Here is a 25,474-nt window from a genome sequence, read left to right as displayed (position 1 = left end):
TTCCTGCAAAACAGGTAGGTGCAGTTTTGGTATCCTGTTAAAATAAGGTTTTTAAGGAAATGTACCTGTGTGATTTTAATAGAGGTGTTTCCACATGAATTTTTAAAATCAGAGGCTTTGCTGAAGGAAACAAGGAACTGATTACGCTGACCACCAAAATGCAATCTGTAGTACTATTGGCACATTTCCAGGAGACAAAAACAAACCCAGATTTGAGGCATACCACGTAGAACAATCAAGAAAGAAAATATTTAAATCCACACTTCCTTGGCTTTTACAGTTTTCTGCACTAAAACAGAGAACTTTCTTCAATACAACTAAAACTTATAAAAGATGAGTCAAAATCAATGCTATTATGCACTTTTTATATAAAACACTACTTTGAAGTAGTTTGCACTGTTCCTTCTACAGCTCTTGCAAGCTGAAGCACTTGCACGAGTCAGAAAGTATCAGAGGATGCTGGTCCTGGATACAGTTGAAGGTGAGAATTGGAAGACTGAGATTTGAAATTTGAGATTAGTATGGCTTGGAAACTGCTGCCCCATTAAAGTGACTATCTAAAAGATTATCCACCACCACCCGCTCAGTCTAATCACATCTAACTAGGGGTTACTGAAGAAGTGACAAAAGAAAACCATTTTCTTTGGTCTTTAAACACAGCAGGGAAATCTCTTGCAGTGGAAAGATCTGACAGCAGAGAAGACGAATGCTTCTGCATTACTGTGTTGCACTACTGCAAGTTCAACTTTCCATACCATAATGAATTTTAGGCTGTCTCTTCATACCTTTTAGGTTTTATTTTTATTTGAGACAACGTATCACAGGCTTCAATACAACAAGTGATGTAATAAGACTAATCAAATATCTAACTTTCTTCGCAAGCAAGGCCAGGCTGGATGGGGCCCTGAACAACCTGGTCTAGTGGAAGGTGTCCCTGCCCACAGCAGGAGAGTTGGAACTAGATGATCTCTAAGGTCCCTTCCAACTGAAGCCATTCTATAATTCTAGGATTTCAAGTTGCTAAGCATTCCAATATTTGGAGCCGCAATCAATCAAACTGAAAGTATTCCACTGTTAGTGACTAGGGTTATCAGCAATGAAGATAGTTTCCTGGCATCTCTGATTTAACTCTAATTACTTGTTATCCTCTGGTTATGTTTAACAAAGAGCTACTGGTGCCTTGTAGAAAAGGTCAAAGCATTCTAATAATTGCCACTTCTGTATACATGTAGCGATCCCCATATTTCTTTTCCCTTGGCTTTTCATTTGCTTGGAAATTGCAGCTTAATTGTTACTTGTTTGCTCACATCTTAACATAGTAATTTTGTATCATGTATATCTCTTGAGATAGCATGTGCCAAGGCACTATCTTCAACCCATGAGACAAGTGTTATGTTGACACTGAAGATAAAACTTGGGATATTGAGAATATTTCCATAAATGCCTGGCTGAAGTATTTATTACCTGTGCCAGGAGTGACAGAAGTGCAATGTTATAATCAGAAGGAACACAACTTCTTCTTTGCGCCTTCCTGTCCTAACACCTGGACAGCTAACACTGACATTTAGCTAGTTCTTGAAAAAGTAAGCTCGATTTATGAAAGCAGTGGTTGACTCAAATTGCTGATTCCTCCTGGGATTACAGGCTTTCAGCTGTGGTGAAAATGTGTTGAAATAAAGTATTGATGATGGGCATACCGAAAAGGTCATTTTCACTCCTGGAAAATGGTCTGTGTGTCTGCCTTAGTGAAATTAATTCAATTGCTTCCCTTTGGGACAGAGGCAGCCCACCAATGTGAGTTTAAACAGCAATAAGAAAGATTACACTGTGAGCACTGAATATTTCAGCACTCAAAGACAGATAGGAGAAAGGGTCATAATTTTGCCCTAAGTAGTCCATGGCATAACTAGACTGGTTTGTTCTGTTATTTAAGAACAGTAGCATGAAATATTTTAAGAGCTTAATAACATTCCATACCAAGATATTTGCATCTGAAAATAACTGTGTTCTTATTAACCTGCTGTTCCCTCTAACATCATTCATAAACAAGAAAACCCTCCCATCTCTTTGTGCTCGTGTCACTCTCTTGTCCCCTATATCTTGCCCCAGCCCTAAGTCCAGTGAGCTTCCCAGTTTGTAATGTAGTTCTTCAAATTGCAGCTTTCTACAAGCAGTTAGCCTCTGCACAGGAGAAGCACTATGGTAGTAACCAAGGGCCTCAGGGATGCATAATCATTTTTTGCAATGGGAAATGTTTTTATCACAGACTATTTCAGTGTACAAAGAACAAAGTGGAGTAACTGAGGTCTGGATTGAGGCCTATTTTTACATACAAAGGATGTGACATATAAACAGATTACTGTGGAGTGACAGATCACAGTGCATGCTATCAGCCCACGGGAAATCACTTATGCAAGGGACATGCACAGAAGCAGATGTAGAGCCAAAGAAACTGCATTTTAATCACCGTGTCTGACTTTACATATTATTTTAATGAATCACAGAAATGGCCACTAATGTTTCACTGCATAAGAATATTCATACTTTATATTCTTTTGCCTTTGTTGATGATGCTTATTTAGACTACAGTTGTTTTGGGTCAAGGTTTAACTTTCACTGATGCAGTGTCCAAGACCATACTTGACCAGTACAATCTGAGACAGTAGACATTTCTGTAATGTGAGCCATAACACTACCCCATGTTTTTTAGACACTAACCTTCACAGGATTCTCCACTTGGCGAAAACATCCCATTGTCATGGTAGCCATCTCTGCATTCACAGTGGTACCAACCAGGCAGGTTAATGCAGTTAGCACGGCTGTCACACTGAACAAAGCCATCTGAGCATTCATCAATATCTAAACAACAAAATAGAAGAAAATTCACACATATTGCAATATTCGTCTGATGAAAGAACAATGTCTCTGGTATTTCTGGGTTTCACAGAAGTATTTCCATTAGTAACACTTGAATTTACAGAATTACTTGCAGTGAAATTTTGAATCGTTTCCATAAAAGGACTTAGCTAATGGCTTTGGGCCTAAAAGCAGTGGAAATTCTGCTAATCCCAATTTACTGCTGACATATTAACAACTCTTGTTGTCACAACACATGACAGGTAATTTGACATCTGTGTAAACTGTCCACAATATGAAGAAAGGACTTAGGTCCCAGTTCAGATAATAAGATGTTAACCTTTTGAGTAGTGCAGGCTGCCTGATAAATAAAGATTTTTTCTAAGGGCATACCAAAACATTAAATACTCACTCTGGTCCTTGCTTATGCTCTTGGTGACACCAATTTTAGTTACTGGGGCTTCCCTATCTTGTGGAGTTCCTGTTAACTTATACCAAAACCTCTGACCCTCAACATAACTGACTGCAGACTTCTCTTCCACCATCAAAGAAAACAGCTGGGTTTCCAAACAAATGCTTTAACCGTGAGGATGAAACACAATACATTCTCCCTCTCCTGAAAATTCCTTTGGGATGTGTGTATCTTAAAAGATCAACTTTCACTGACTAAACTTTATAATAAAAATTTAGCATAGAACGTATTTTTTTATGCACCCACTAGACCCAAAATCCACCAAAGCATGTCCTAAAGACACCTGAACTCATGCACTTAGCAAAGATGTGGAGAACTCTGTGAAATATTCATTTTCAGTGCTTTCAGGTACATAGTAAGCTGTACTAAAGAATAAGTGCCAGAGTATGAGTGCTGTTAACAGCTAGGGAATACCAGGAGTATGGAGTCTAACGGGGATAAAAATGAGTTGTTCCCTATCAGATTCATTGCCCTATCATTGTGTTTTATACCGTAGCTAGAGCATTAAGCTGACTGAGAGGTGCCTATAGAACTGGCACAAAGAGAGACATACCATGTGCAAACTGCCTTCAGAAACAAAAAAGCTTTAATCTCCCTCCACCATGCGTTTGAACAATGAATAAACCCTAAATGTACTGGCCACTCCGGCCAAAGCAAGGATTGAACCTTTCTTTAAAGGTTGAATCTTTAAAACTAAGAACTAAAGTAACAAATTAAGACTCAAACTGCTACAGCACCTCAGCAGTCGATCTAATATCCTCTGGGATGCACATATGAAGGAGAGGTGTGATATGACCACTGAGATATATGGGAAATATGTCAAAATTCTGTCCACAGCCTCTGTTGCTTCCCATTTATGTCATCTGTTATTTTCATAGGAGAAAGTGAAAACTGACTAAGAAAATAAATCGTGAGCTGCAATAAGGTAACAAATCTCTTTTCTGTGGATAATAATGTGCACATAGATAAAGACATTATCTAGTCTTATGAAATCTACTCAAACACAAACTTTAAAAAAACCCAGGACTTCCTCATTCATCTAAAACATTTTGTTCCACATTTGAAGAAAATCAAATTATTGGTATGTGGGGGACACCTGCATAAACTACAAGGTATAGCACAGTCACCGACATTTGCTTTTGAGTTGTGTTTTTCTTATACATGCCAGGGTGTAGGTGGGATGTGCTCTGGGTATTTTATTTACAAGCCAAATAACATTTCTTTGGAATTTCTTTGGAATAATTGTACAACTGCATCATGAGCATATTGGTTTTTAAAACCTTCAAAGATACGTGATAAAATTTCATTAAAAATTTTCACTATGGTGTCCCAGTCTGATTTACTATCAACAGTCTCTCTGTAACCAGGCATGCCTGATGTACATTATCAGTATTTATGCTTCTGAAAATTACCAGTACTCCTGCTGGAATATTGCAGCAAGAATATATTTTGCTTGCTTTGTGCACCACAAATTAAGTCATAAGTCTCTACTGGTTTAAAATAGAATTTTCAACTCCCCTAGGAATTCCAAGATAATCATCTAAGTAGTCCTGCTGCAGGACTGAGAAATGCCAAACCTTTACAATCTTCCACTGCTCAGCATGTTTCTTTCTAAATCAGTATAAACTCTGGCCTTTTTCTTGTGAGCAACCAGGAGCCAGTGGGACCTCAGAGGTGTTTGAGAGATCAGAGGAAGATCAATGAAAATTATGTTACAGTAGTGAGAAAAGGTTGGCTTGCAGTCTGTGTCTTATCTACCGCTATTCACTCACAAACTCACAGAGTACTTAAGAAAAAGGAAAGGAAAAGAAGAAAGGACTGCTGTCTAGAAGTTCCCTTACCACTGGGAATATGCTACCTGGCAGACAGCTTGCCTGGCAGAACAGAAGTGACGGTGCTAAACGCTTGGGATCACCTGGTCAGTACAAGACAACTTGTTGGGGTTGTCCAAAGCTACAAGCCTCAGAGAACCAACAAAGCATGTAAACTCAGAGTCTAAAAACTGTTAAGACTCAGTCTTCATCCTGGTTACTTAATAACATGCATTAAGACACTGGATGGCATATATTTCTTCTTTGGGAAAGTGGAATGTATTTATTGTTGATGAGCTGGAGAAAAGCGTGTTATTTAGGTCAAAGTAATAGATATGAATTAAAGAAAGCCTGTGTTCCTCTCTTTGGAACAATTTATATGTGAACCTGGATCTTAAAATGTGCAGTATCACAGGCACAAGCAGAATGCTTTCTGATGAACTCACTGATTATTCAGGAAAAACAAGTTGAGAATGTCACATCAGTATTGGTAAACTGAAAACAAAAGCAGTTTTTTTGTATTTATTTGCAAACTAGCTGAAAAACCTGTATCACAAGAAATATTACTTGGGATGAAATACTTTTGCAGATGTCAATAACCAAAGAAATACATTCTCTGTTTTTGTTATGGCTGCATGCAAAGTTGAGTGGAGTTATGCAAGAAAGCCTACCATCACAAGCATGCATGGAAGCACGCTGCAGATCTTGAAAAAATGTCTTATTCCCTACAGATTGCTTGACATTTTATTGGAACCATTGCTGCATTGATGCTGAATAATCCATTACTCCTTACAGGACTTTGCAGCAAAGAAAAAAAAAATCCAAAAGAATTCTCCTCACTATTAACTTTTTAGGCAAACGATATCTTAAGCACATGCCAGTGGGTTTCAGAATATAGATGTTTCTTATGCACAGAATTTTGTTCTAATTCTCTGAGCTAATGCTGATCATAAATTCTAGTAAAGGTGTGTTCTTTAATGGGACAAAATATGTTAAACTCTGTTAAACAAGAAAATACAGCAGAAATTTGTCTTGCACAGCCATAGCACTTATTTCATGGAAAATTTTCTTGACATTTGGATAAAAGGATTTCTATTTTCAAATGGGCATAGCATGGCTCAGAAAGTGCCGCAAAAGTATCTACAACTGAAATTATCTTATTAGTATGGGAAAAGCAGACAGAAATAATTTTCCTCTGTCCTATCGTGAAACCTTCTATGATGAATCATCTTGTAGCTGCTCAGTCAGAGGTGTGAGGTGACAAGAGAAGAAAAACTGATTGAAGTTTTGCTTGGCCAGTGGCTATGGTATATCAGTGGGCTATATTTAACATTAACAGCACTAATGAAGTCCTGTTTGATGCTGTACTAGAAAGGCATGAAAAATGAAATATTACTTTATAGAAGGAAGTTACCAAAAGGCTTTATATTTTCAAGTACGAAAAAAATTAAATAAAATGTTTAAGTACAGAAAAAGGAAGAATGTATGATTTTCAATAGCAGATGATGACATTTTTAAGCAGAACAAAATAGACATCTTATACTGAATATGCAAGTTCTGGTCTTTAACTGGATATTAAGAAGGGTGGAGGAGCGAGGGGATAAAAATTCAAATAAATAAATAATAAAAAAGGGAAATGTCTCCATCTTCCACAGGAAGTAAAATGAAGGTATATATTATGTGTGTTGGGCCAGAGCAAATGCTCTCATCCTGGTCCTGTTCCAGCTTATGGCAGAACTCCCATTGACTATCATGGAGGTAGTGCTTTTCTCTATTTTTCTCTTTCCTATTCAAATAAAGAGCACAATTGCACATAGCAAATCTGCCACTCCGGTGATGCAAGTGGCCAGGTTTGGAACAGAAATCACTGGAAGTAATCTTCATCTCAAACTGGAGAGTAGCTACACAGCAGTACCACAGCACCTCAGCACCACCTGCTCTGGCTGTGCTTTCACCCTATGGCATTTGCGCAGCAGAAGATATGTGATTCTGGCTCTTGAAACACTGTGGCTGGAGAACGCACACACACCTGTGAGACTGGTGAGCCCACAAAACACCCGGAACATGTGAACTCTCTCTACCCTACGTAATTCATACACACACTCACAGCAATGCTGCACATACACTATTGCCTCAAAACAGGGTAACTGACTACTACATACTTGTGTTGCATGTGATATGGTTTTCAAATACCCAGGTCTTCTTCTGTGCATTTGTCTTAAACTTAAGTCAGCCTGCTTATTTCCATATTTTGTTACTGATTTTTCAACTCAAAAATGACTGTTTTTTTTTGCGGAGGCCCCACTCTAATAAAGCAGACACACAGTCAGAGACATTTAGATAGTAAGAACTGTTATGTGCTTAGCTCCCCTTGACAGGAAAAAATTTTGCTCTCCCAAATCACCTTCCTTATACCTCAGAATCACTCATTTCCTGAACTGTGGCAACAGTTTTAGCTAGTATACCCTCTTCTTTTGGGAACACTGAGAAAACTCTGCTCCCTGAAGAGTAAAATAAGATCATTAGCAAATTATCCACTGATACAGTAAGAAAAAAGGAAAACTAGCTGTCTGATGAATATTATTAGAGAATTTCTGTATAATAAGACCTTTTGAAGATTGAAAGTGGTATAAAATTGCCAATTTGAAAGATAGCAGTTTTCTTTCATTCAGCATAGGACCAAGCTCTCTAATGCGGTCAAGCTGCACAACAAAGAACTGTGGTGTAGGGGAAGGGGTGAAGTTTCTAACACTTTACATTATTCGCTTCAAGACTCACATATTAATCACCAAATCTTCCTCTTGGAAAAGCCTGCTTGCCACCATCAAGCACAAGCTTACAGAGACAGAGAACACAATATAGTCCAAAAATCTTTTCTTTCATTAGCTGCTTTATCCAGGTTCTTGCTTGTCAAGAAGTCAACACCAAAGATTGGTAGCTGTGGATAATTAGAATTTAGTTATCTCCACACTGAAGTTTTTCTGCAACAGAAAACTTAGCTAAGACTGTCATGGCACTTAGCTAAGACTGTCAGTTAATAGAGACTCCCAATTGCAGTAATCTGTCCCAGTGCTAATTGGGTTTTATCGCTGGATATAATTATAAAGATTAATAAGCAATCAACATCTTCCTTAATGTTCATTCACTACTGACTCAGGCTAAATTTGAGATCTCATTTCAAAGGCAACAGCCTTTGTAGCCTAATGCTAACATCCAGAGACACCCACATCCCAGCCCCCACAGTCAGCATAAATAAAGTGAAAACAACTGAAAGAAAAATAATTTCAGAAACAGATCACTGAAGAAATGGCTTAGGAGACTATGCAGCTGTTTAAAAAGATAAATCTTCAATTTTTTTTATAGGTACATTTGGAACAGTCAGACTCTGATACGTCTTTGCACATGTCAACACATTTTCAAGGATATTATGTCTGACTTGGATATAAAAGACCATGTTTCAACTATTCAGACTTACGCTCAGTTAACAGAATACCCAGTAGGATTAAGATGATGTCTGGGTTATCTAATTTTAGTAAATATGTATGCAAGGAGGAAAAGGCCTTATTCAGTAAGACAAAATGAAAGATCACCGTCATTGTCATTGTCATGGCTGGGCTTCACGAACAAAGATTTGGGAAGGCTCTATCCACATTTGTTACAGGCACATTGGTGACTTGGTGACTTATGAGGCCAATGAAAGATCACTGTACTGTACAAAGTATTTGCTATTGTAACTCAGTTTTCTGGAATAGCTTTGAAAACAGTTCATTATCTCTACTGCAAGTTCTAGAGTCACATCTCTTGCACTTAAGAACTGAAAAGTGGTTGTGCTGGTTTCCATGTGACAACAGATTTCTAACATGACGATACTTGAGAAGACCCTCCTGTTCAATCAGACCTTTGATTTGAGATCTTATGCAAGAAATAGGTCCCAGAGGAGAAATACAAGAGCTTGAAACTATTTCAATATACTGGAGCTATCTTGTTGTTAAAACAAAATATCAGCTTTTGGGATTTCCATCCCACTACATTCCCATATACCACATGTACATAAATATCACACAGAGGAATAAAAATCCCAAGAATGTAGAAGCTGAGAATACTGACATAATTCAGAAAACCAAAGTTGCTTGGGATGATTTTTAAATCTATTTTGTAAAGTTTGATCAGCTTCTTTTTTTCTAACACTGCTGCTGACTACAAAAAGAACTTCCTCCCTTGGTCAAAAAGACCCTGATTTTGTTCACAATCTTCACTCTGATTTGTTCAGCTTCCAGTAACTCTTTCAAGATACGATATCATATCTGGAGTACTAGGACATGTTTTTCACTGTATGGGTTCTTACTTCAAAGTCCTCATTAAATTATAAAATATCCTTGATTTTAACTGCAATGTCATACCAAAATTTTATTCAGTTACAAATTTAAATCATGAAGGGCTAGATTACAGGTGGCCTGTGAGGCACAGCAAAGAGAGAAGTCACCCACAATTTTATCCTACCATAACATAGTTCCACAAGCAAAAGAGCTTTCTTTACACAGCACTAGAGACATCAGTTATCTCAGATACAGCCTTCAGAGAAGAGCAAAGACTATGGTCCTTCTTCTTCCTGCTCCCCTGGATAATGAATTAGGCCCATCTTGGAAAAAAATGCATTTGCAACGTCTTTAGAATTGCTGCTTCTTGACACCTCCCAGACCTAGTAAAACTTCTGGCTAAGTCATCTGAAAACCATAATCTGGTTCAAGGGCAGGAAACTACAGCTGAAGCTATAAATGTCATCTAAAAAATTGCTTCAACAGGTTGAGTCAGTGCTGTAGATGATAATTCTTCACAAAAAATTTCCAAGTGTCATGTTGCATGAAAAAAATAACTACTGTTATAACAGGTCTTTTTTTTTTCTTTCCTTATTTTTATTAAAATCCTAGCAAGACCATGATTGCATTTTTTAAAGTACTCTGTCCATGAAAAACTAATTTAGTTACATTAATGAAAAGGAAGCAAAATGTGATTGAGGATGTAATATGGAATTACAGTTCATTAATTCTTCAAGTATGCAATTTTCCAGACTCCTGATCCTCCATTGATTTCTGCACACCCCTATAGGTCCTGTTAAATGCCAGTAAAAAAAAATTCAGTGGTGTTGGTATTTCATGTGTGGCAGTGGTGGCACCAAAATTAGATAGAAACATTATGAAAGGGAATTTTCCACTGACTGTTCACCATGCAGCTAACAATTCTTTGCTGTCAAAAATAGATCAATCACAGACCACACCAATAATTGAAACTATGGCAGTCTTTCATTACACATCCAATATCATCACAGGAATTGGTATTCATAACAATTGAAATTCAGAACAAATAATTAGCCATGATGAACTAGGTGCATCCATTAAGACTGTAAAATAAAAATAAGATATTTTTCAGCCACATTGTGTGACCCTGATTGTGCCAATCCTCATTAGAAAGACTAATTGAGAGGTATTGGGCCCCTGTTTCTAGCTATTGACAAAGAGGTGATTTTGTTTCACTTTGTTCATCATTCTCAGTACAGCATCTCAACTGTAACAATTGCTTCTGTTTCCTCTTTAGCCCTATCTTGAAAAAGAAAAGTACTTATTTTCTTCAAGATATCAAAAGCACTTTTATACCTCGAAATACTCTGACAATACCCATTTTAGATACCTCCTAGCATCTGAAAGTTATTAGCTGCATTTGCACATTTGCTAGTCCTAGAAATAGGACTAGCACACTAGTGCTAGCTGCTAAAGATGCTAAAAATAGTTGGCTTCTAAACAAAAGAGAACTATTTGTCTGAAAAGAGAAGAGCTATTTTGGCCAGATGTTACCTCTTTTCCAATGGGTGTGAAGGAAGGTTTTACTTGCACAGTGTAATGATGAAAGATCTTGGGTTTCCTCAAGTGAGGAGTTAAGTCAGCCATAACCACGAGTTACGATGCTTACACACATATGAACCAATGATGCAAATAGCATGTTCTCAGCTTTTTTGGGGGTTCAGCTTTGCAAAGGTTGTTTCAGATCAGTTCTGTTAAAAATTACAGTAAAATTCCAAGTATTTAATTAAAAGGCAATTTAGGGAAAACAAACAAAAGAGCCAACAAAGCAACTAAAACAAAGTTTGGCTAGGAATTGTTTTGACAACCTGATTTGAACTTGGTCTCCTGCTATAGCCCAGGGTATTGTACATACTTTACATGTGCTGAAGTTTAAAACATTCTTACCTACATTTTCCTACCCATGGCTTTTTACCATGACTCTTAATCCATATACCATAATTTGCATTGCTACTCCTGAACTATCAAATCACGTAGAGATTGTACAAAATTGCTGAAGCACAAAAAAGGAAAAAACCCCACACTATTCCTTTGCTTGGGCTATAACCACATCACTGGTACATATCTGCAGAAACTGCAAACTCCCTCATGTTGACAGCAAAAGGAAGGACTCTGTGGGGATACAGGGCAATGATTGGCAGTATTATAGATTTTAATTCCACTAATAGTTGAATGGCTCATAATTCATGAGATAGATTACAGTGAGTGATGAAGGTCATTTCTATCTCCCTTATATAACAGAAGAAAATTCTATTATAATGCTGCTGAGCTGCACTATTCACATTCTATTTATAGCCGAATGTAGATGAAATTTTAGTTTTCATGTTTAATAAAGGACTTTTTTCCACATAGTAAATATCCACTAAGTAGTGGATGCATTTTGATGTTTTCAATGCATAACAAGAAAATGCTGCCTCCTCAAAGCTTTTTTGTAGAGTTCTTTCTTCCCTGGTTTCTCTTTTTTTTCTTTTAAGCTGCTACATCTAGGATTGTAATGTTGCAACAAACTAAATAAAGATATAAAGAAAAAAAGATAAGTACTAGTATGTGACTCTTCAGCAAAGAAAAAATCTTTTGTTATTTAAAACTGACAACTCTGAAGAAGGAAAGGAATTATATGCACCCAAAAAAAATGTGTCAGGCAAGGAAAATGAAGGGAGAAAAAGACACAGAAGGACGAAGCAGCAAAGCATATGAGCTAAGTAGGGTTCATGCCTAAATTGAGAGAACATGCATTGAACTCAATATGGACGTTCTTTGCTAAAAATTCTATCAAATATTTACTTTGTGAATTATTATAAGTAAAAATGTAAAGCAAAGTAAAGCAAGTAAGCATTCCAAGCTTCTAAAGTCACCAGTCCTTGTTTCACTGCTCATTTTTGAGTTTGTTTTTCATATCTGAGAAAAATTCAGGTGGTAATGGGAAGGGTGACCTCCCTTTAAAACACTGCAGCCAAGCAAAAAGCATCTCATCTGCAGAACCCTGGCTTTCCTCTTTGCTTGCTGCAGATCTCATTTGTTTACTCTCACAAACAACATTTAAACCTTTTTCTCCTATATAATGAGATAGCCATTTTAGAATATGTCCTTTTTGAAAGTCAAAGGGTTTTTTTAGGGTTTACAAATTATCTGTACTTCCCACTCACAGAAAATATGCTATAAACCCCACCATGTCAGCTGTTGACATCTTTGAACAGAGTGGCAAGGGGAGCAGAAATGAGATGACCCATGTCTCATCTGGACTTTTGCTACTACCTTCTTATGCAAATTATGTCACCTACTTAGATTTCCTCATCTGGCTTGATTTCCACATCTTTAAAATGAGGAGAAAGTGCTTCTACCATCTCTTTTTTTTTGCACATGAACCACTCTGGGTGAAAAAAATTAAGTAACAGTGCTGATTTGGTAAATACCACATGTGCTGATGCCAAGGATCAAGGAACAGTAACAGACTGGGAAGCTGGAACTACAAAAGAGGTCAACATGTTTCTGGAAGAGATGAGAGGAAGAACATTGAGCTGTAGAGATGGATGCTGCATCCCTTGTCCTTTCTACCCCACCTGCCTTATTTGGTAGCACAGGAAGATCATAGAAGTCACAAGGACACAGTGATAGCAATTGTCCATATCGGGACCACTGTTATTTAATATCTTCATTAATGACATAGATGAAGGGACTGAGTGCACCCTCTGCAAATTTGCAGATGACACCAAGCTTAGTGGTGCTGTTGACACACCAGCTAGGTATAGTTGGTATAGCACCAGCACTTGTAATTATATTCATAATATACATTCTCAGGGAAAATATTTGGAGAAAGAGAAGAACAGGAAGTTGTTTTGTACACCAGCATGATGAATTTCAGAATCTCACTTACAAACAGCTTATCTATACCATACACGTCAAGTTTACAACCAATCCATTGGCTGCACGTCTATTTTTCCGTAGCCTGAATTAGCACTTGGAGCACTGCTAAAGTAGAGCATTCCTTGCATGAAAGGCTTTTTCTCCAGGGGTTAGCTGAACACTGCTCTACTACAGTTTCTTAAACTGCCAATTATGTTTTCTTTTTGTTTTGAACTTCCTTATAATAATAAATATGAAGACTTTTACTGGAACACAGTTAGCTGAAGTTTGCTGAAATTATTAATTATAATAACAATTCAAATGACAATAACTCTTTGCTAGATTTTTTTATTGGTATTGTGGGATATGCAGTATTATATCTCTTCTCAGCAACAGTCCTTTCAGAATCTAAGCTTATTCTTGGACTGTAAACATCACATACTCAAGGTTTCTATGCTTACTTCTGACTAAAAACTTTAAAATATGTTAAATTTTTCCCTGAGGGGAGAAAAAAACCCCTCATGCAGAGGTTTTTGGAGAAGAGTTTCGGCAAAAACTGAAACACTGTGCTGGAGTTTCTTGCTCTCTCTGTAAAGGATCTTCCAAATTCTTTTGAGCTGGAGGAGGACAAATAAACTTTAGCCACTTTATGCCCTTTATACAAATGAATAGAGAATTCTTAGGCAACACAAAGGGGACAGAGATGTTCTATTGGGGGGAAGCTTCTGTGAGAAGCTGCCAGAGCTTACCCCACGTCTGACAAAGCCAGTGCCAGCTGGCTCCAAGATGGACCTGTTGCTGGCCAAAGCCGAGCCCACCACCAACAGTGACAGTGTCTCTGGGATAATGTATTTAAGAAGGGGGGAAAGTTACTGCATGGTAACTACTAGAAAGTTTATCAATAGAAGCTGTGAAGATGATGGCTCCTAACCTCATGATTTATGTAAGGCTTATCAACAGGAGTGCAGGAACAAAAATACAAGAACCAAAAGTTAATTTGCACTTGCTGCTCTAAAGCAGTCAAACAAGATTTTTCAGAAACTTTCTAGGAATTTCAGATTTGACAGTACAAATTAGGCCTGTTTGACCCTCTATGAGTGAGGCTATTTCTCCCTATTAATCACCTGTCAGGAGTAGATACAATATATTGTGCCCTACGCATCAGAAAACTATATTAACCAGAAACATGTAAAGAGTGTGGAAGTCCAAATTCCTAGAATTACTGTTCTCAAAAACTATTTATTTGAAATTGTGCAAGCCAAAAAAAAAACTAAAAAATTTTCCAAGTTATGAAAGGAAATTACTGTGTTGATTCAGCCAACCCCTTACTGGTATTTCCTCAAATCTCAAAAGTCACCTTATATTCTGAAAACATTAAAAAGTTTTGCAACCACAAGAGAAGCAGAAATGCACCAATCAGATAACTGATACACTGGTATGGCTTTGTAAGGAAATAACTCATAAAGTCATATCCTGCTAACCTCTCCTGAAGTCACCAAAAAATATTCTATGTGAAGATGCATGTTTCACATTGCATAACTGTAGTTCAGTGATAGGACTGCAAAACACAAATTATGTATTCAAAATTCATTATTAGGGTTCTGTGTCAACTTATTTGAAATTTATCATAGTGACATATTAGAACTAGCTGTTATATTTAAAGAAGACATAGAAGTTGATGTTATCGGATTCTTCCCATAAGTTTGCCCATGGTTCTACTACCTGCTTTTCCTACAGGCATCACTAAACACACTAGTTTTGCGCATTACCTCAATAGCCCAAGGGTAGCTCGAACACTGTTCTTGTCTCTGAAATCAGTAACTGACATACAAAATAACCATCTTTGAGAAGGGCAAGACCCTAATGCAGACTGACTAGTGACTTTATACAGCAAAGACGCAAGTGATAAAGAGAGATGTTTCAGCATCCTCAGCAAAACCATTACATCATTTTTAGCAGCTGGGTCCTGTCTCTTTCTGCTGAAAGGGGGACCACAGAAGATATTAACCAAATCCAGGTGCGTGCAGTAATTCAGAAGTGTTTTCATTTCAGAGATTCAGCTCTCAAGAATAGAAAGTACAATTAGATATAGATAGTTACTGTTAAAATTCTAAGTTAAACCTTTTTAAACAGGATACTGAGAGTCATTACTTACATTTAAGATATGGTTGGAAAGGCCAATCTTCTGAACTCAACACACCACATATTCAAATTTCAATAGGGCAGGAAGCCAGGAGACTTGCCAAAGAAATGGAGAGCACTTGGAAGGACTCAAGGAGGAAAAACAGCAGTGATTCCCCACTGTTATGGCAGCAAAGCCCAGTAATGAGCTGGGCACATCAGTTCCAGCATCTGTCCTTGCTCACCTTTTCCCACAGCTGGGGCTCTGGGTTATGCAGACCTGACACCACAGTTTCAGCACTGGTGCAGGGCAATGGCAGCATACAGCTCAGCATCCAAGTTGCATCTCAACTGCTTGCAAAGCACAATTTAGCTTCTTTGGACTTTGCCCTAGGCAATTTTGTTTTGTTTTGGTTTGGGTTTTTTTGCCTGCACCAAGCAGAAAGTTTATAATAGCTTACAAGCTTTGAAAATTTTTGTTCTTGAAATGCCAGACTCCAAAGACCTGACTTTCAGAATATGATGAATTCCTACTGCACACTGAGATCTATTAAAATGTTTTACGCTGCAAATCACTCTTAAGAAATCTTTGTTTGCAAAATTTTATCCAGATTCAATAGACTAACTCAACTTTCTCTTTTTTCTATGTATTGAAGTCAGCCCTTTAATGTAAATAAAGCATCCCCTGACAAAAATATCCTCTAATTTCTAAGCCTCAAATTTGGGAGCCTCCCCAAAAACAGGAGCCTGAATACTCAGGACACCAAGGTCCAAACAAGTCAAGTGGACTACGAAAACTAATGAACTAGGGGAGGTACCCCTTCTTCCTACAGGTTTTGCTCTGGACAGTTCATGCCTGTGCTGCCTTCATGTACGTTCCGCTTTCCTCTTGCTCCCTTCTTCTGTTTCCTCCTTCACTAAAAACCCCAGCAATGCCTTAAGGATTTCAGAGAAAAAAAATATTAATTCTAATATGCTTTCTGCTCAAGGAGTTTGTGTGTTATACTCATTTATCCCAGCATAAAACCAGCTTCTCCTGTTAGATTATGAAGGGTACACCTCTTACTCTGGCTTTGTGAAGGACCATGCATACTTCTACCACAAATTTGAGCCTTTTGGTATTATTGTTATAAATCCCAACCTGGCTATCAGTAATTTAATTCTTCATTGTAACAATAAAACTGAGTAAATGGGAGATTCCTGAGCTGCTCAGAAAATTTTGACTGTGATACTCTCATAGCTTATGGAGAGTCTTCATTTGATTGTGGCCAAGAATTCTTAAGAGTTCTGCCAAAAGCAGCTTCGGTCCTTAAAGTATTGGTCCAATACTCTATGGGCTTCAAATGCCACTTGTGTCACAGCTTCAACTTCAGAGCCAACTTGGCCACAAGATGATTGTGGTTGTTTTAACTGAGCACAAGGGATCAAATAGTTCTCTTGTGATGCTCTTCATTTTTACAAAATCAGCAACGTTAACAAGCTTTCTGGTTACTTTGATAAAGTCTTCTATTAAAATACTAGTGAAATACTTTTCCTAAAAACTGGAGAATCATAATTAAAATACTTTCACAAGCTTTCTTTGGAATAGGAATAATAATAGTCTATAATAATCTGAAGGCTGCTATTATTATGGTCAGTGCATCTGAAAAAGTTAATTTGGATTTGTTGAAAAGAGCAATAGTCATTCATGTTAATTATTTAGCTTATGTAGAAAGTAGTAGAAAACTCTGATGAGATCTGGTCTATAACAACTATTTATCCAAATCCCTTGTCTGAGTTGTATTTCAATATTCTGCACTACAAATGCTAAGTACAAAGTTGCAAGAATTTGTTTTAGCAACACCAATTTTTTTTCTTTCTCCATGAAGGAGTAGCTTTCCATACATGGAAAAGAAAAAGGGGTAAAAATGCAGAAAAGAGACAAATAATATATATTCCTTGGATTTGGCTATTTCTGGTATGAGATCAGGTAAGAGAGGGTCACCTGACATATCCAATGCTAACCATTTTTTTTTCATGAATTCAGTTACACATTTAAATAAGCCAACTGTTAGTAATAATGTATGGTTGAATTAATGTAGAATCTGTAAATTAAAACTGTCCAGGGGAATTGTCAAAGCACAAAATGAGTGTGGAAACTCAAAAAATGAAGCTGACAAGCAGCAAAAATGCTGTAATCTTGTATATATAGACTAGCAGATATGCATATAGAGCAGGAGAACAAATCCTTTCCTAAAGCTCTGTGACCAAATTAAAGGGGGAATTGCAGTAACAGCAACCAAATCTAACAAAGTAATCCTGTTCTGAATTCTAAAATATAACACTTTTCAAATACAATTTTACACAGCATTTAAAAATGTCAATTGAAGAATTCATAATTTTGCAATCAAACAAGAATGTATTAAATCAGGTGTTTTGAAGAAGTTTAACAGGCACAAATATATTTAGATTTGCTTGGTAGTCTCATGTCTACACTGTAGAAGGCTGCTCTACAGGGTACTACTGTGCCTTTTAAGACTTCAAAAATCTTTTAACATATAAACCCCACCTCCCTAAGCCAATGATGCATCCTCAACACTAATAAGGCCTCAACCCATATCCTTTGGGAAGAGACACAGAAATTCCTCCACTCATTTTTATGACTTAATGACTTTTGGTCTCATTATTATGGCTTAATACCAATTTTTAAAAAAAGGTAGTGGAGGTTGTTATATCTGCATATGATTCTTCCATCTGCTGCCTCATTTCCACATGGCACAGGTCATGATTAATCTAAAAGGCTCCCAACAGATCACTGGAAGGTGTTGTAACAGCTCTGTTAATTGTGAGACACTGCACAGTGAATACATCTTCTCACTGAAATACCTGATTAGCAGTAACAGTTGATTCTCCTTAGGTTTCTGACAGAGATGTGGCTCCTACTGACATCCCAGAAACACCATTTTGAAAGCAAAAAATTTTACAAAACCATCCTACCTACACAGGGCTTCACTTTGCTTTGCAAAAGCTGCATTGAATTTAGGTTCCACAGACAGAACCTAAGCATGGACAGCATCGTCTTTCCCAGGCTTTGGGAGAAATATAGACACTGATTGAGTATGCAAGGATGGGTTTAGGGAAGGACACAGAAAACAGTGAGGTACTCAATGCCTTCTTTGCCTTCGTCTTTATGGGTAAACTTTGCCTTCAGGTGTCCCTGGTCCCAAGACTAGTGTCATAGTCTGAAGCAAGAAAAATCTACCCTTGGTGGAGGAGGATCAATAGCTAAACAAAGTGGAAAAAAGTACAGGTCAATCAAACCTGATTGGATGCACAAGGAGTGCTGAGGGAGCTGGCTGATGTCACTGCAAGGCCAATTTCAACTGTTTGAAAAGTCATGGTGACTGAAAAAAGCTCCTGAGAAATGGGAGAAAGCAAATTTCGCTCCCATCTTTGAGAAAGGCAAGGATCCAGGGAACTGTGGATTAGTCAGCCTCACCTCCACTGCTCAGAAGCTGATGGTATCCTCCAAACATGTTAAGGACAAGGAGGCGATTTGGAACAGTCAACAAGAAGAAGAAAGCATGCCTGACCAACCTGATAGCTCTCTAAAGTAAGATGACTAGGCTGGTGAAGGGGAGAAGAGCACTGAACGTTGTTTATCTTAGCAAGGTTTTTGATGCTCTCATAACATCCTCAGACAACCTTGTAAGTGCAGGCTAAATAAATGGACAGTGAGGTGGATTGAAAACCTGCTGAAAGCCTGGGGTCAGAGAGCTCTGATCAACCATACAACACCCAGTGGCCCGCTAGTCATTTAGCAATGTAAATTACACCCGGGTAACTACTGGATACGGGGCCAGTACTGTTCAACATCTGGACAATAAGGCAGAATGCAACTCAGCACATTTTCAATTAAACAAAATTTGGAGGAGGGGTTGCTACACCAGTTAGTCGTGCTGACATTCAGAGGGTCCTCAGCAGGCTGGAGAAATGGGCAACTGGGAATGTCATCAAGTTCAGAGGGAAATAAAAAGTCCTACAGCTATTAAGAAACAACCCCAGGCACCAGTACAGGTTGGGAACTGGGCAGTTGAAAAGTAACTTTACTGAAAACGGTCTGGAGATCCTGGTGGGCATCACAATGAATATAAGGCGATTACATTTTCTAGGTTATTGCTGGGGTGTGGATTCAATCTCCTGTTAATTAATTCATAGGTTCAGCAGCTGCTGACAATTTCTACATAACTGTATGCTTTAAGTTAAAAATGCCAGGATTCTTCAATAAGTAGTTTTTAAATATGTGTAGCACAAACAGAAATAAGTAATATGTGTTTTAAAATGGATTTGGTATCTTTACATCAATCCCCCTCTTCCTCTGTATATGATTGCAATGGAAGATGTCTGCCTAGAAAAGATTCATCACCTTTGTAGATGCAGAGACTGTTCAAAGGGAAACTTCCAGCATAAATTATTTGTAGTATGAACATCTTGAATCACTTCAAGCCTAATGAGAAGTACCTTCAGGAAACTCTTCTAGTGAATATGTACAGCCCAGTCGCAAAACATGTCAGCTTTTACTTTTTATTGACTGGATAGCTCTTCCATTTGCCACTTTGACAGTATTTCAAACTGTATGTTTCAAAGCCACGTGCAAGTAGATTACAATCCTATTCTGCAAATTAGTATCCAAATGAAGTGACGTGTACTCTTGTGGTTGACCTCTAGCATTACTTATTTCTACAGTAGGAAAAAATATGATGTCCAAAGGAGGTTAAACAGGACGGGGGCCTTCTCCTTACAAAGTTGACCTATGAAACAGGTTTGGGGATGGCAAATTGGCTCCAAATCACAACAATAATATCACTAGCTATGTGATATGAGGTCACTACCATACTAACCTTATGTTAAATATTGAGATCAGGTATTCAGAAAGGCATCAGATGTGGTCCAAGATTCTGCCTGTCACCCTATATGTTTCCTGAAGGGCAGGAAGGGTGGGCAGTTAGGCCAGCAGTTCCGATGCTTCTGAAGGACATTTGGGACTGAATGCAGTTAATCTAACTTAAGTTAGTTTAAGGTACCTGAACTTTCTGAACTAGGGACAGTGTCCTTGGGTTGTCTGCTAAAGAAGGGAGCAGAGATAGGACTTCCAGGGGCATTTCAGAAAAGCCAGTAAGATCTCTCTTTGATAGTGGCTATTAATTGTGGCTATACAAGGAGACTAAAGCAAATATGTTTCTAATCTACACACTTCAGATAGGAGTAAAAAGCTGCAAAAGACAATTATGAACTTTGAAACTATACGTTTTATTTAGTTGAGAACATGCAATATGTTATATATATTTATATATATTTTATATATATTTATATATTATATATTTATATATATATTTATATGCAATAAGGAGCATATAAAACAACTATTACTACACCAAAGTAACTGTTTTAATACTTGAGCATTATCTTAGCATTGAATTTGTTCCTAGCAGAAACAGTGTTATGATTAAGAGACCTGTACCATGTTATTTGCAGTCTATGAAACACTAAGCAATACTAGAAAACTTGCTCTTTTGAAACTTTCTAGAAATACATGAGCAATCAGGATGCTGCTTTTCACACAGCATCCGTCTTGTGCAGTGTGGTAATATCTGCTCAAATACAGAAGAATGAGAACAACCACATTTCTCACCTCTCAAATGGACCAAATAATACAGAATTCAGACCAGTCTGTGTTTTTCATTAAACTGGATATGTTTACAAGCCAGATGAAAGCAATACTTGCTAAAATTACCTCCTTTCCATTGTTTGGAAGATTTATTGAAGGCAATATAGAACAGCAACAGTAGTCAATCATAGGTGGCAGACTGCCCTTTTATTAGGCATATTGAAGCCAATTAATCTAAGCAAGCTTTCTCCCTTTACCTCCTGGAGGCATGTATGCTTAGAACGGATTTAAAAATTCTGCAGCAATAAATAAAGGTGCTGAAACTATTCTTTTGAACTTCGAAAAATTATTTACAAGCACTTGAGATGCTAAGCATTAACATTCTACATACTCTGCTGGGCAATATAATTTGATTAGATCTAAGACTCAGAAAATACAGTTCTAAAACAAAGCCCTGGTGCTACAGCCATCCTCAGGAGTAGCAGGAAGATAAAGGAATGCTTGTAAAAGGAGCTAAAAGCAGTAGGAACACTGAAATCTCCCCTAACACTGAGTAAAGAAAGTCTGAGTTAATCACAAGTCCTCAAATAAGGTTGCAAGGGAAGGTGGCTTACTGAACCAGTAACACATAACAGAAGTTATCAGTTATTGGAATTTATTTCTAGATGTCAGATTATCTGTTATTTATACGAGACACTCAAGGTCATTTGAGGTGAAAAGCAAGTCTATCATAATCTTATTAATTATGAAACATCAAAATCCAAGATGTCTTAATTCATGTTCTAATTTTTGCAGTCCATGTGCTTCTAATTAGAACTGCCATAATATATTCTCTTGTGAAGCATATAAGAAAAGTGAGTAACATTTTAGTTGCAGCTTCCTCTTTTCAGGGCACACATTTAAATACTCCTTTATTCTTGGATTACGTCAAACATCCTCCTTGGATTAGCTTCATCGTAAATGAAGTTATAATCTTACCAGTTTCACAGCTGGGCCCAGTGAAGCCTTGTGGGCAGGCACACACATTGGAAGCAATACAGGCTCCTCCATTCCTACATCCATCCTTGCAAAATGCTGCAAAATGCAAAATTACAATATATGGGTAACAGAATTACACTCAGGTGGACATGGTCTGCTGGCTGGCTGGCTGGCTGGAATGCTGCCTGAGTGTCATTGAAGGCAAAGTCTGCCTTCTCCTAAGGACAGAGGTCACAAAGAGATGGTTTATGGGCCCCCTGCCTCACTGGCCAGATGGGCTGACAAGCTACAGAAGGAGATTAGAGTAAATCATCTGAAGACGACAGCTCCCATATGTGCTCCTTCACATGCACTGGGAAGCAGTGAAAGGCAGCATCTTCCCTGGGAACAGACTCTTCCTAGAGTGGTATTTGTCTTCTCTGCTGCCTAAATAAAGGCCTGAGCATAATAGGCACAACTAAATACTAAACTGTCTGGCTATCTCAGTCCTTTATTAAACCATTTGATAGAAACAATAAAAATAGTAATTCTGTTTCAAGGGACTCTGAAGAACTTCAAAACTTATACGATTTACAGCTTAAAGTCAATCCCTGGTTGGCACACTGCAATCTGAGAAGCTCTGCTTACATATTTTGGTGCAGAATTTTCCAGTTGTGTATGCTTTAGAGTTGCTTCTGCAGACCCAGAAATGCAACCAGCTCTGATTGAAAACACCGTAGCTGTTAATTGCTCGGTTGCATCTGCAATATGGAATCAGAAATCCTCCAGTCATAAGAAACTGCTGGTGAAACTAGGAGATGGAGGTTGTCACCAACACAAAGATTGCTTTGGGGCATTCTTAACCAGTCACTTGTAACTAGCCACTGGAGATGCCAGGCTTTGGTTTGCAGCTGCTTTGCGTAACAGCACCGCTGATGAGGTCCTAAGGCTCATCTGAGATAAAACTGTTACCAGTTTGAGCTATCCAGCTCTCAGATTTGAGGCAACAGCCTTGTGGTGAGACCTTCGGCCTGAGTGAGACATCTGAGCGTCCTGGTGCAGGAGTACATGGTGCACAGGAGTACTGCTGGCAGTGCAGTGCATGAAAAGCTGCCAAAGGCACAGGGATATCCAGGTCTCTAAAGGATGCTGGCATCCAAGTCAGGGTTGTAGAGAAGTACATTTCTCAGATTTTGATACACAGACTCAGAGCCTTCTCCTGCGTACTGCCTTCTCAGTATTGAAGACAGAGAGAGGGAGGGAGGGAGGTGATGTACTTTTCTTTCACTGTGGGGCTAGGTGCCCTCTGAAATGTCAGAGCTCTTATTCAGGAGACAGAAGAGCCAAATGCAGTAGGTTTATGCGCCTTCTCTTTGATCCAAAGAAATCGCAATCACCTTTTTGTAAGCTGACTCACCTCCAGTAGAAGAAAAGGAGAATACTCCCAAGCACAGTACAGGAGTGTGCAGACAGAGCTCTCTTCTGAGAGGAGCTGCTTTGGGTTTGAATCTCCTCAGGTTAAGACTTTCTTCTCATTCCCCAGAGGAGAAAGCCCGGCATAAAAAGATATATTTGCTGACATGTCTCCCTCTACCCATGTGTTTGACTGGAAGTGGACCAGGCTTCCATGCTTTATAGCGAGCTCGTTTGTCTTTGGAATATATAGCAAAATTGTACTGTTACTCAGGAATAACTAGTGCTAAGATCTTAATCAGACTTAGCAATGAAAGAAACGCCAGGTTGTTTAGCTTTGGTAATACACAGCAGCAGGACATATCTATAGGACATTCCAGTGTTAAGTCTGGCCCCTTAGATTCTGACATCAAGAGATCAAGAGGACTGAGGCACAACTTCATGGAACACTGGGTATGCTATTGCTGCATCTGGCCCACATCTCACATCTGAGCCCATTCCTCTACAGCCATACTACTTCTATTTTCAATCATTCTCTAAATCCTATGCTCAGAGGTTAAGAATTTCCAAGGGTTTGGGCCCAAGTACCAAGTATCATTTCTTCTGATTTGAAATGCAGCAGAAATAAAAGCAGCATTGTATCTCTGGGAAAGCATCTTTCTAAGAATAGAAGTATAACTTCTAGTGTTTACGAGTGAATGAGAATAGTAGAAAACATGATACTACCCCACATGTAGTAAATGTTTTGTGTGTCCATGTCTACTGCTTTTCTCATTTGCAGTAAAAAGACACAACATACCAAACAACTTTCAGTTGATCCAAGCAAAACAGCAAGTCACTAAACATGGGTAATATAGATCTGACAATGTTTTCACAGCTGTAACTTCGTTCATAACTGTGGACTTTCTTGAATGGTGTAGCACTTATAGAAACTGTTAACTTGACACAGAAATGAAACATAACTACTTCAAATTTTATAGCCTACTATCATCCTAAAATTACTGTAAACTCTGCCAAATGCAGTGTATATCCACCTGTGAAGATCTTATAGGTGTAGGACCTAAGTGTCTAGCTTGGGATTTTCTCTGTCTTATTCAAGGCATGTGACCAGAATTGCATCAACTATGACAAAGCATCTCATCCAGTTAAAGACTGACAACCCTCAGGTTTCCAGCAGCCTACCTTTACAAATGGTACCATTTCCCGTGTAACCTGGCTTGCAGACGCAGTTGTGCCCACCCACAGTGTTGAAACAGAGTGCATTTTCATCACAGTTGTGCTGGTTTGTTATACATTCGTCATGCTCTGAAAAGAGAAACAAGAATGGGATGGTCCTGAATTTTTAAAAACACAGCAAAATAAAAGCTTCATATAGGTTTCCACGTTAAAAAGAGATAAACACAGTAGCAGTTACTGGCAATAGGGCTATGTGAACATATAAATATGGGATAGCCAGGGTATTCCTTTTTAGGACATACTAGTATGTGATAACTGCACTGCAGCATAATTCCACTTTCATTACCAGGGAGTCACCATCATTACACTCTCTATGGGGGCTCCAGTGTTCTTGTAAGCATTTGCCAAAAAGCCAGCTAGCATACTGAAAATCCATATGCTATTTCTACTGCATAATTTATTCATGCCAGTTTATCTTATGCAGGATTCTTAGGGTTTCCTTCAGAAAGCTGACTAATGGTGCGAGATGCACGCTCCAAACTGCAAAAGAACAGGTTAGCAGAAGGCAGATCTTCAAAGTGTTTTTCCTCCCTTCAGTCCATACACAGCACTTTATTTAGATGAAATAAATAACCAAAAAAAAAAGGTCTGCCTGTATTTCAAGGGACTTTTAGCTGGCATGTCCTAGCATCAGAGTGCAATGAGACTGCTCAAACTGGTGACTAGACTTAGACATACTGAGAAGTGCCCATCTTGGGAATAAACTATAAATCTGGACCATATGATTTTGTGTTAATTTGCAATGCACTGCTTAATCTAAACA

At 38.2% G+C, this 25,474-nt stretch overlaps 1 protein-coding gene across 1 annotated transcript in view; it reads right to left on the bottom strand.

Moving 5' to 3' along the window:
• Positions 1–25,474, bottom strand: part of NELL2 (neural EGFL like 2) — a 188,351-nt gene that overhangs the window by 13,133 nt on the left and 149,744 nt on the right. Inside the window, exons 13-15 of the mRNA XM_029963519.1 lie at positions 24,658–24,780; positions 22,084–22,179; positions 2,719–2,859 (exon numbers count right to left, since the gene is read on the bottom strand). Of these exons, the coding sequence (XP_029819379.1) occupies positions 2,719–2,859; positions 22,084–22,179; positions 24,658–24,780 (360 nt within the window). The remainder of the gene's footprint in view (positions 1–2,718; positions 2,860–22,083; positions 22,180–24,657; positions 24,781–25,474) is intronic.

The sequence above is a fragment of the Manacus vitellinus genome, unplaced genomic scaffold (genome assembly GCF_001715985.3).
Source record: "Manacus vitellinus isolate BGI_N305 unplaced genomic scaffold, ASM171598v3 scaffold_5_pilon, whole genome shotgun sequence".
Taxonomy (NCBI): Eukaryota; Metazoa; Chordata; class Aves; order Passeriformes; family Pipridae; genus Manacus; species Manacus vitellinus.
This window is presented reverse-complemented; position numbering and strand designations above follow the sequence as displayed.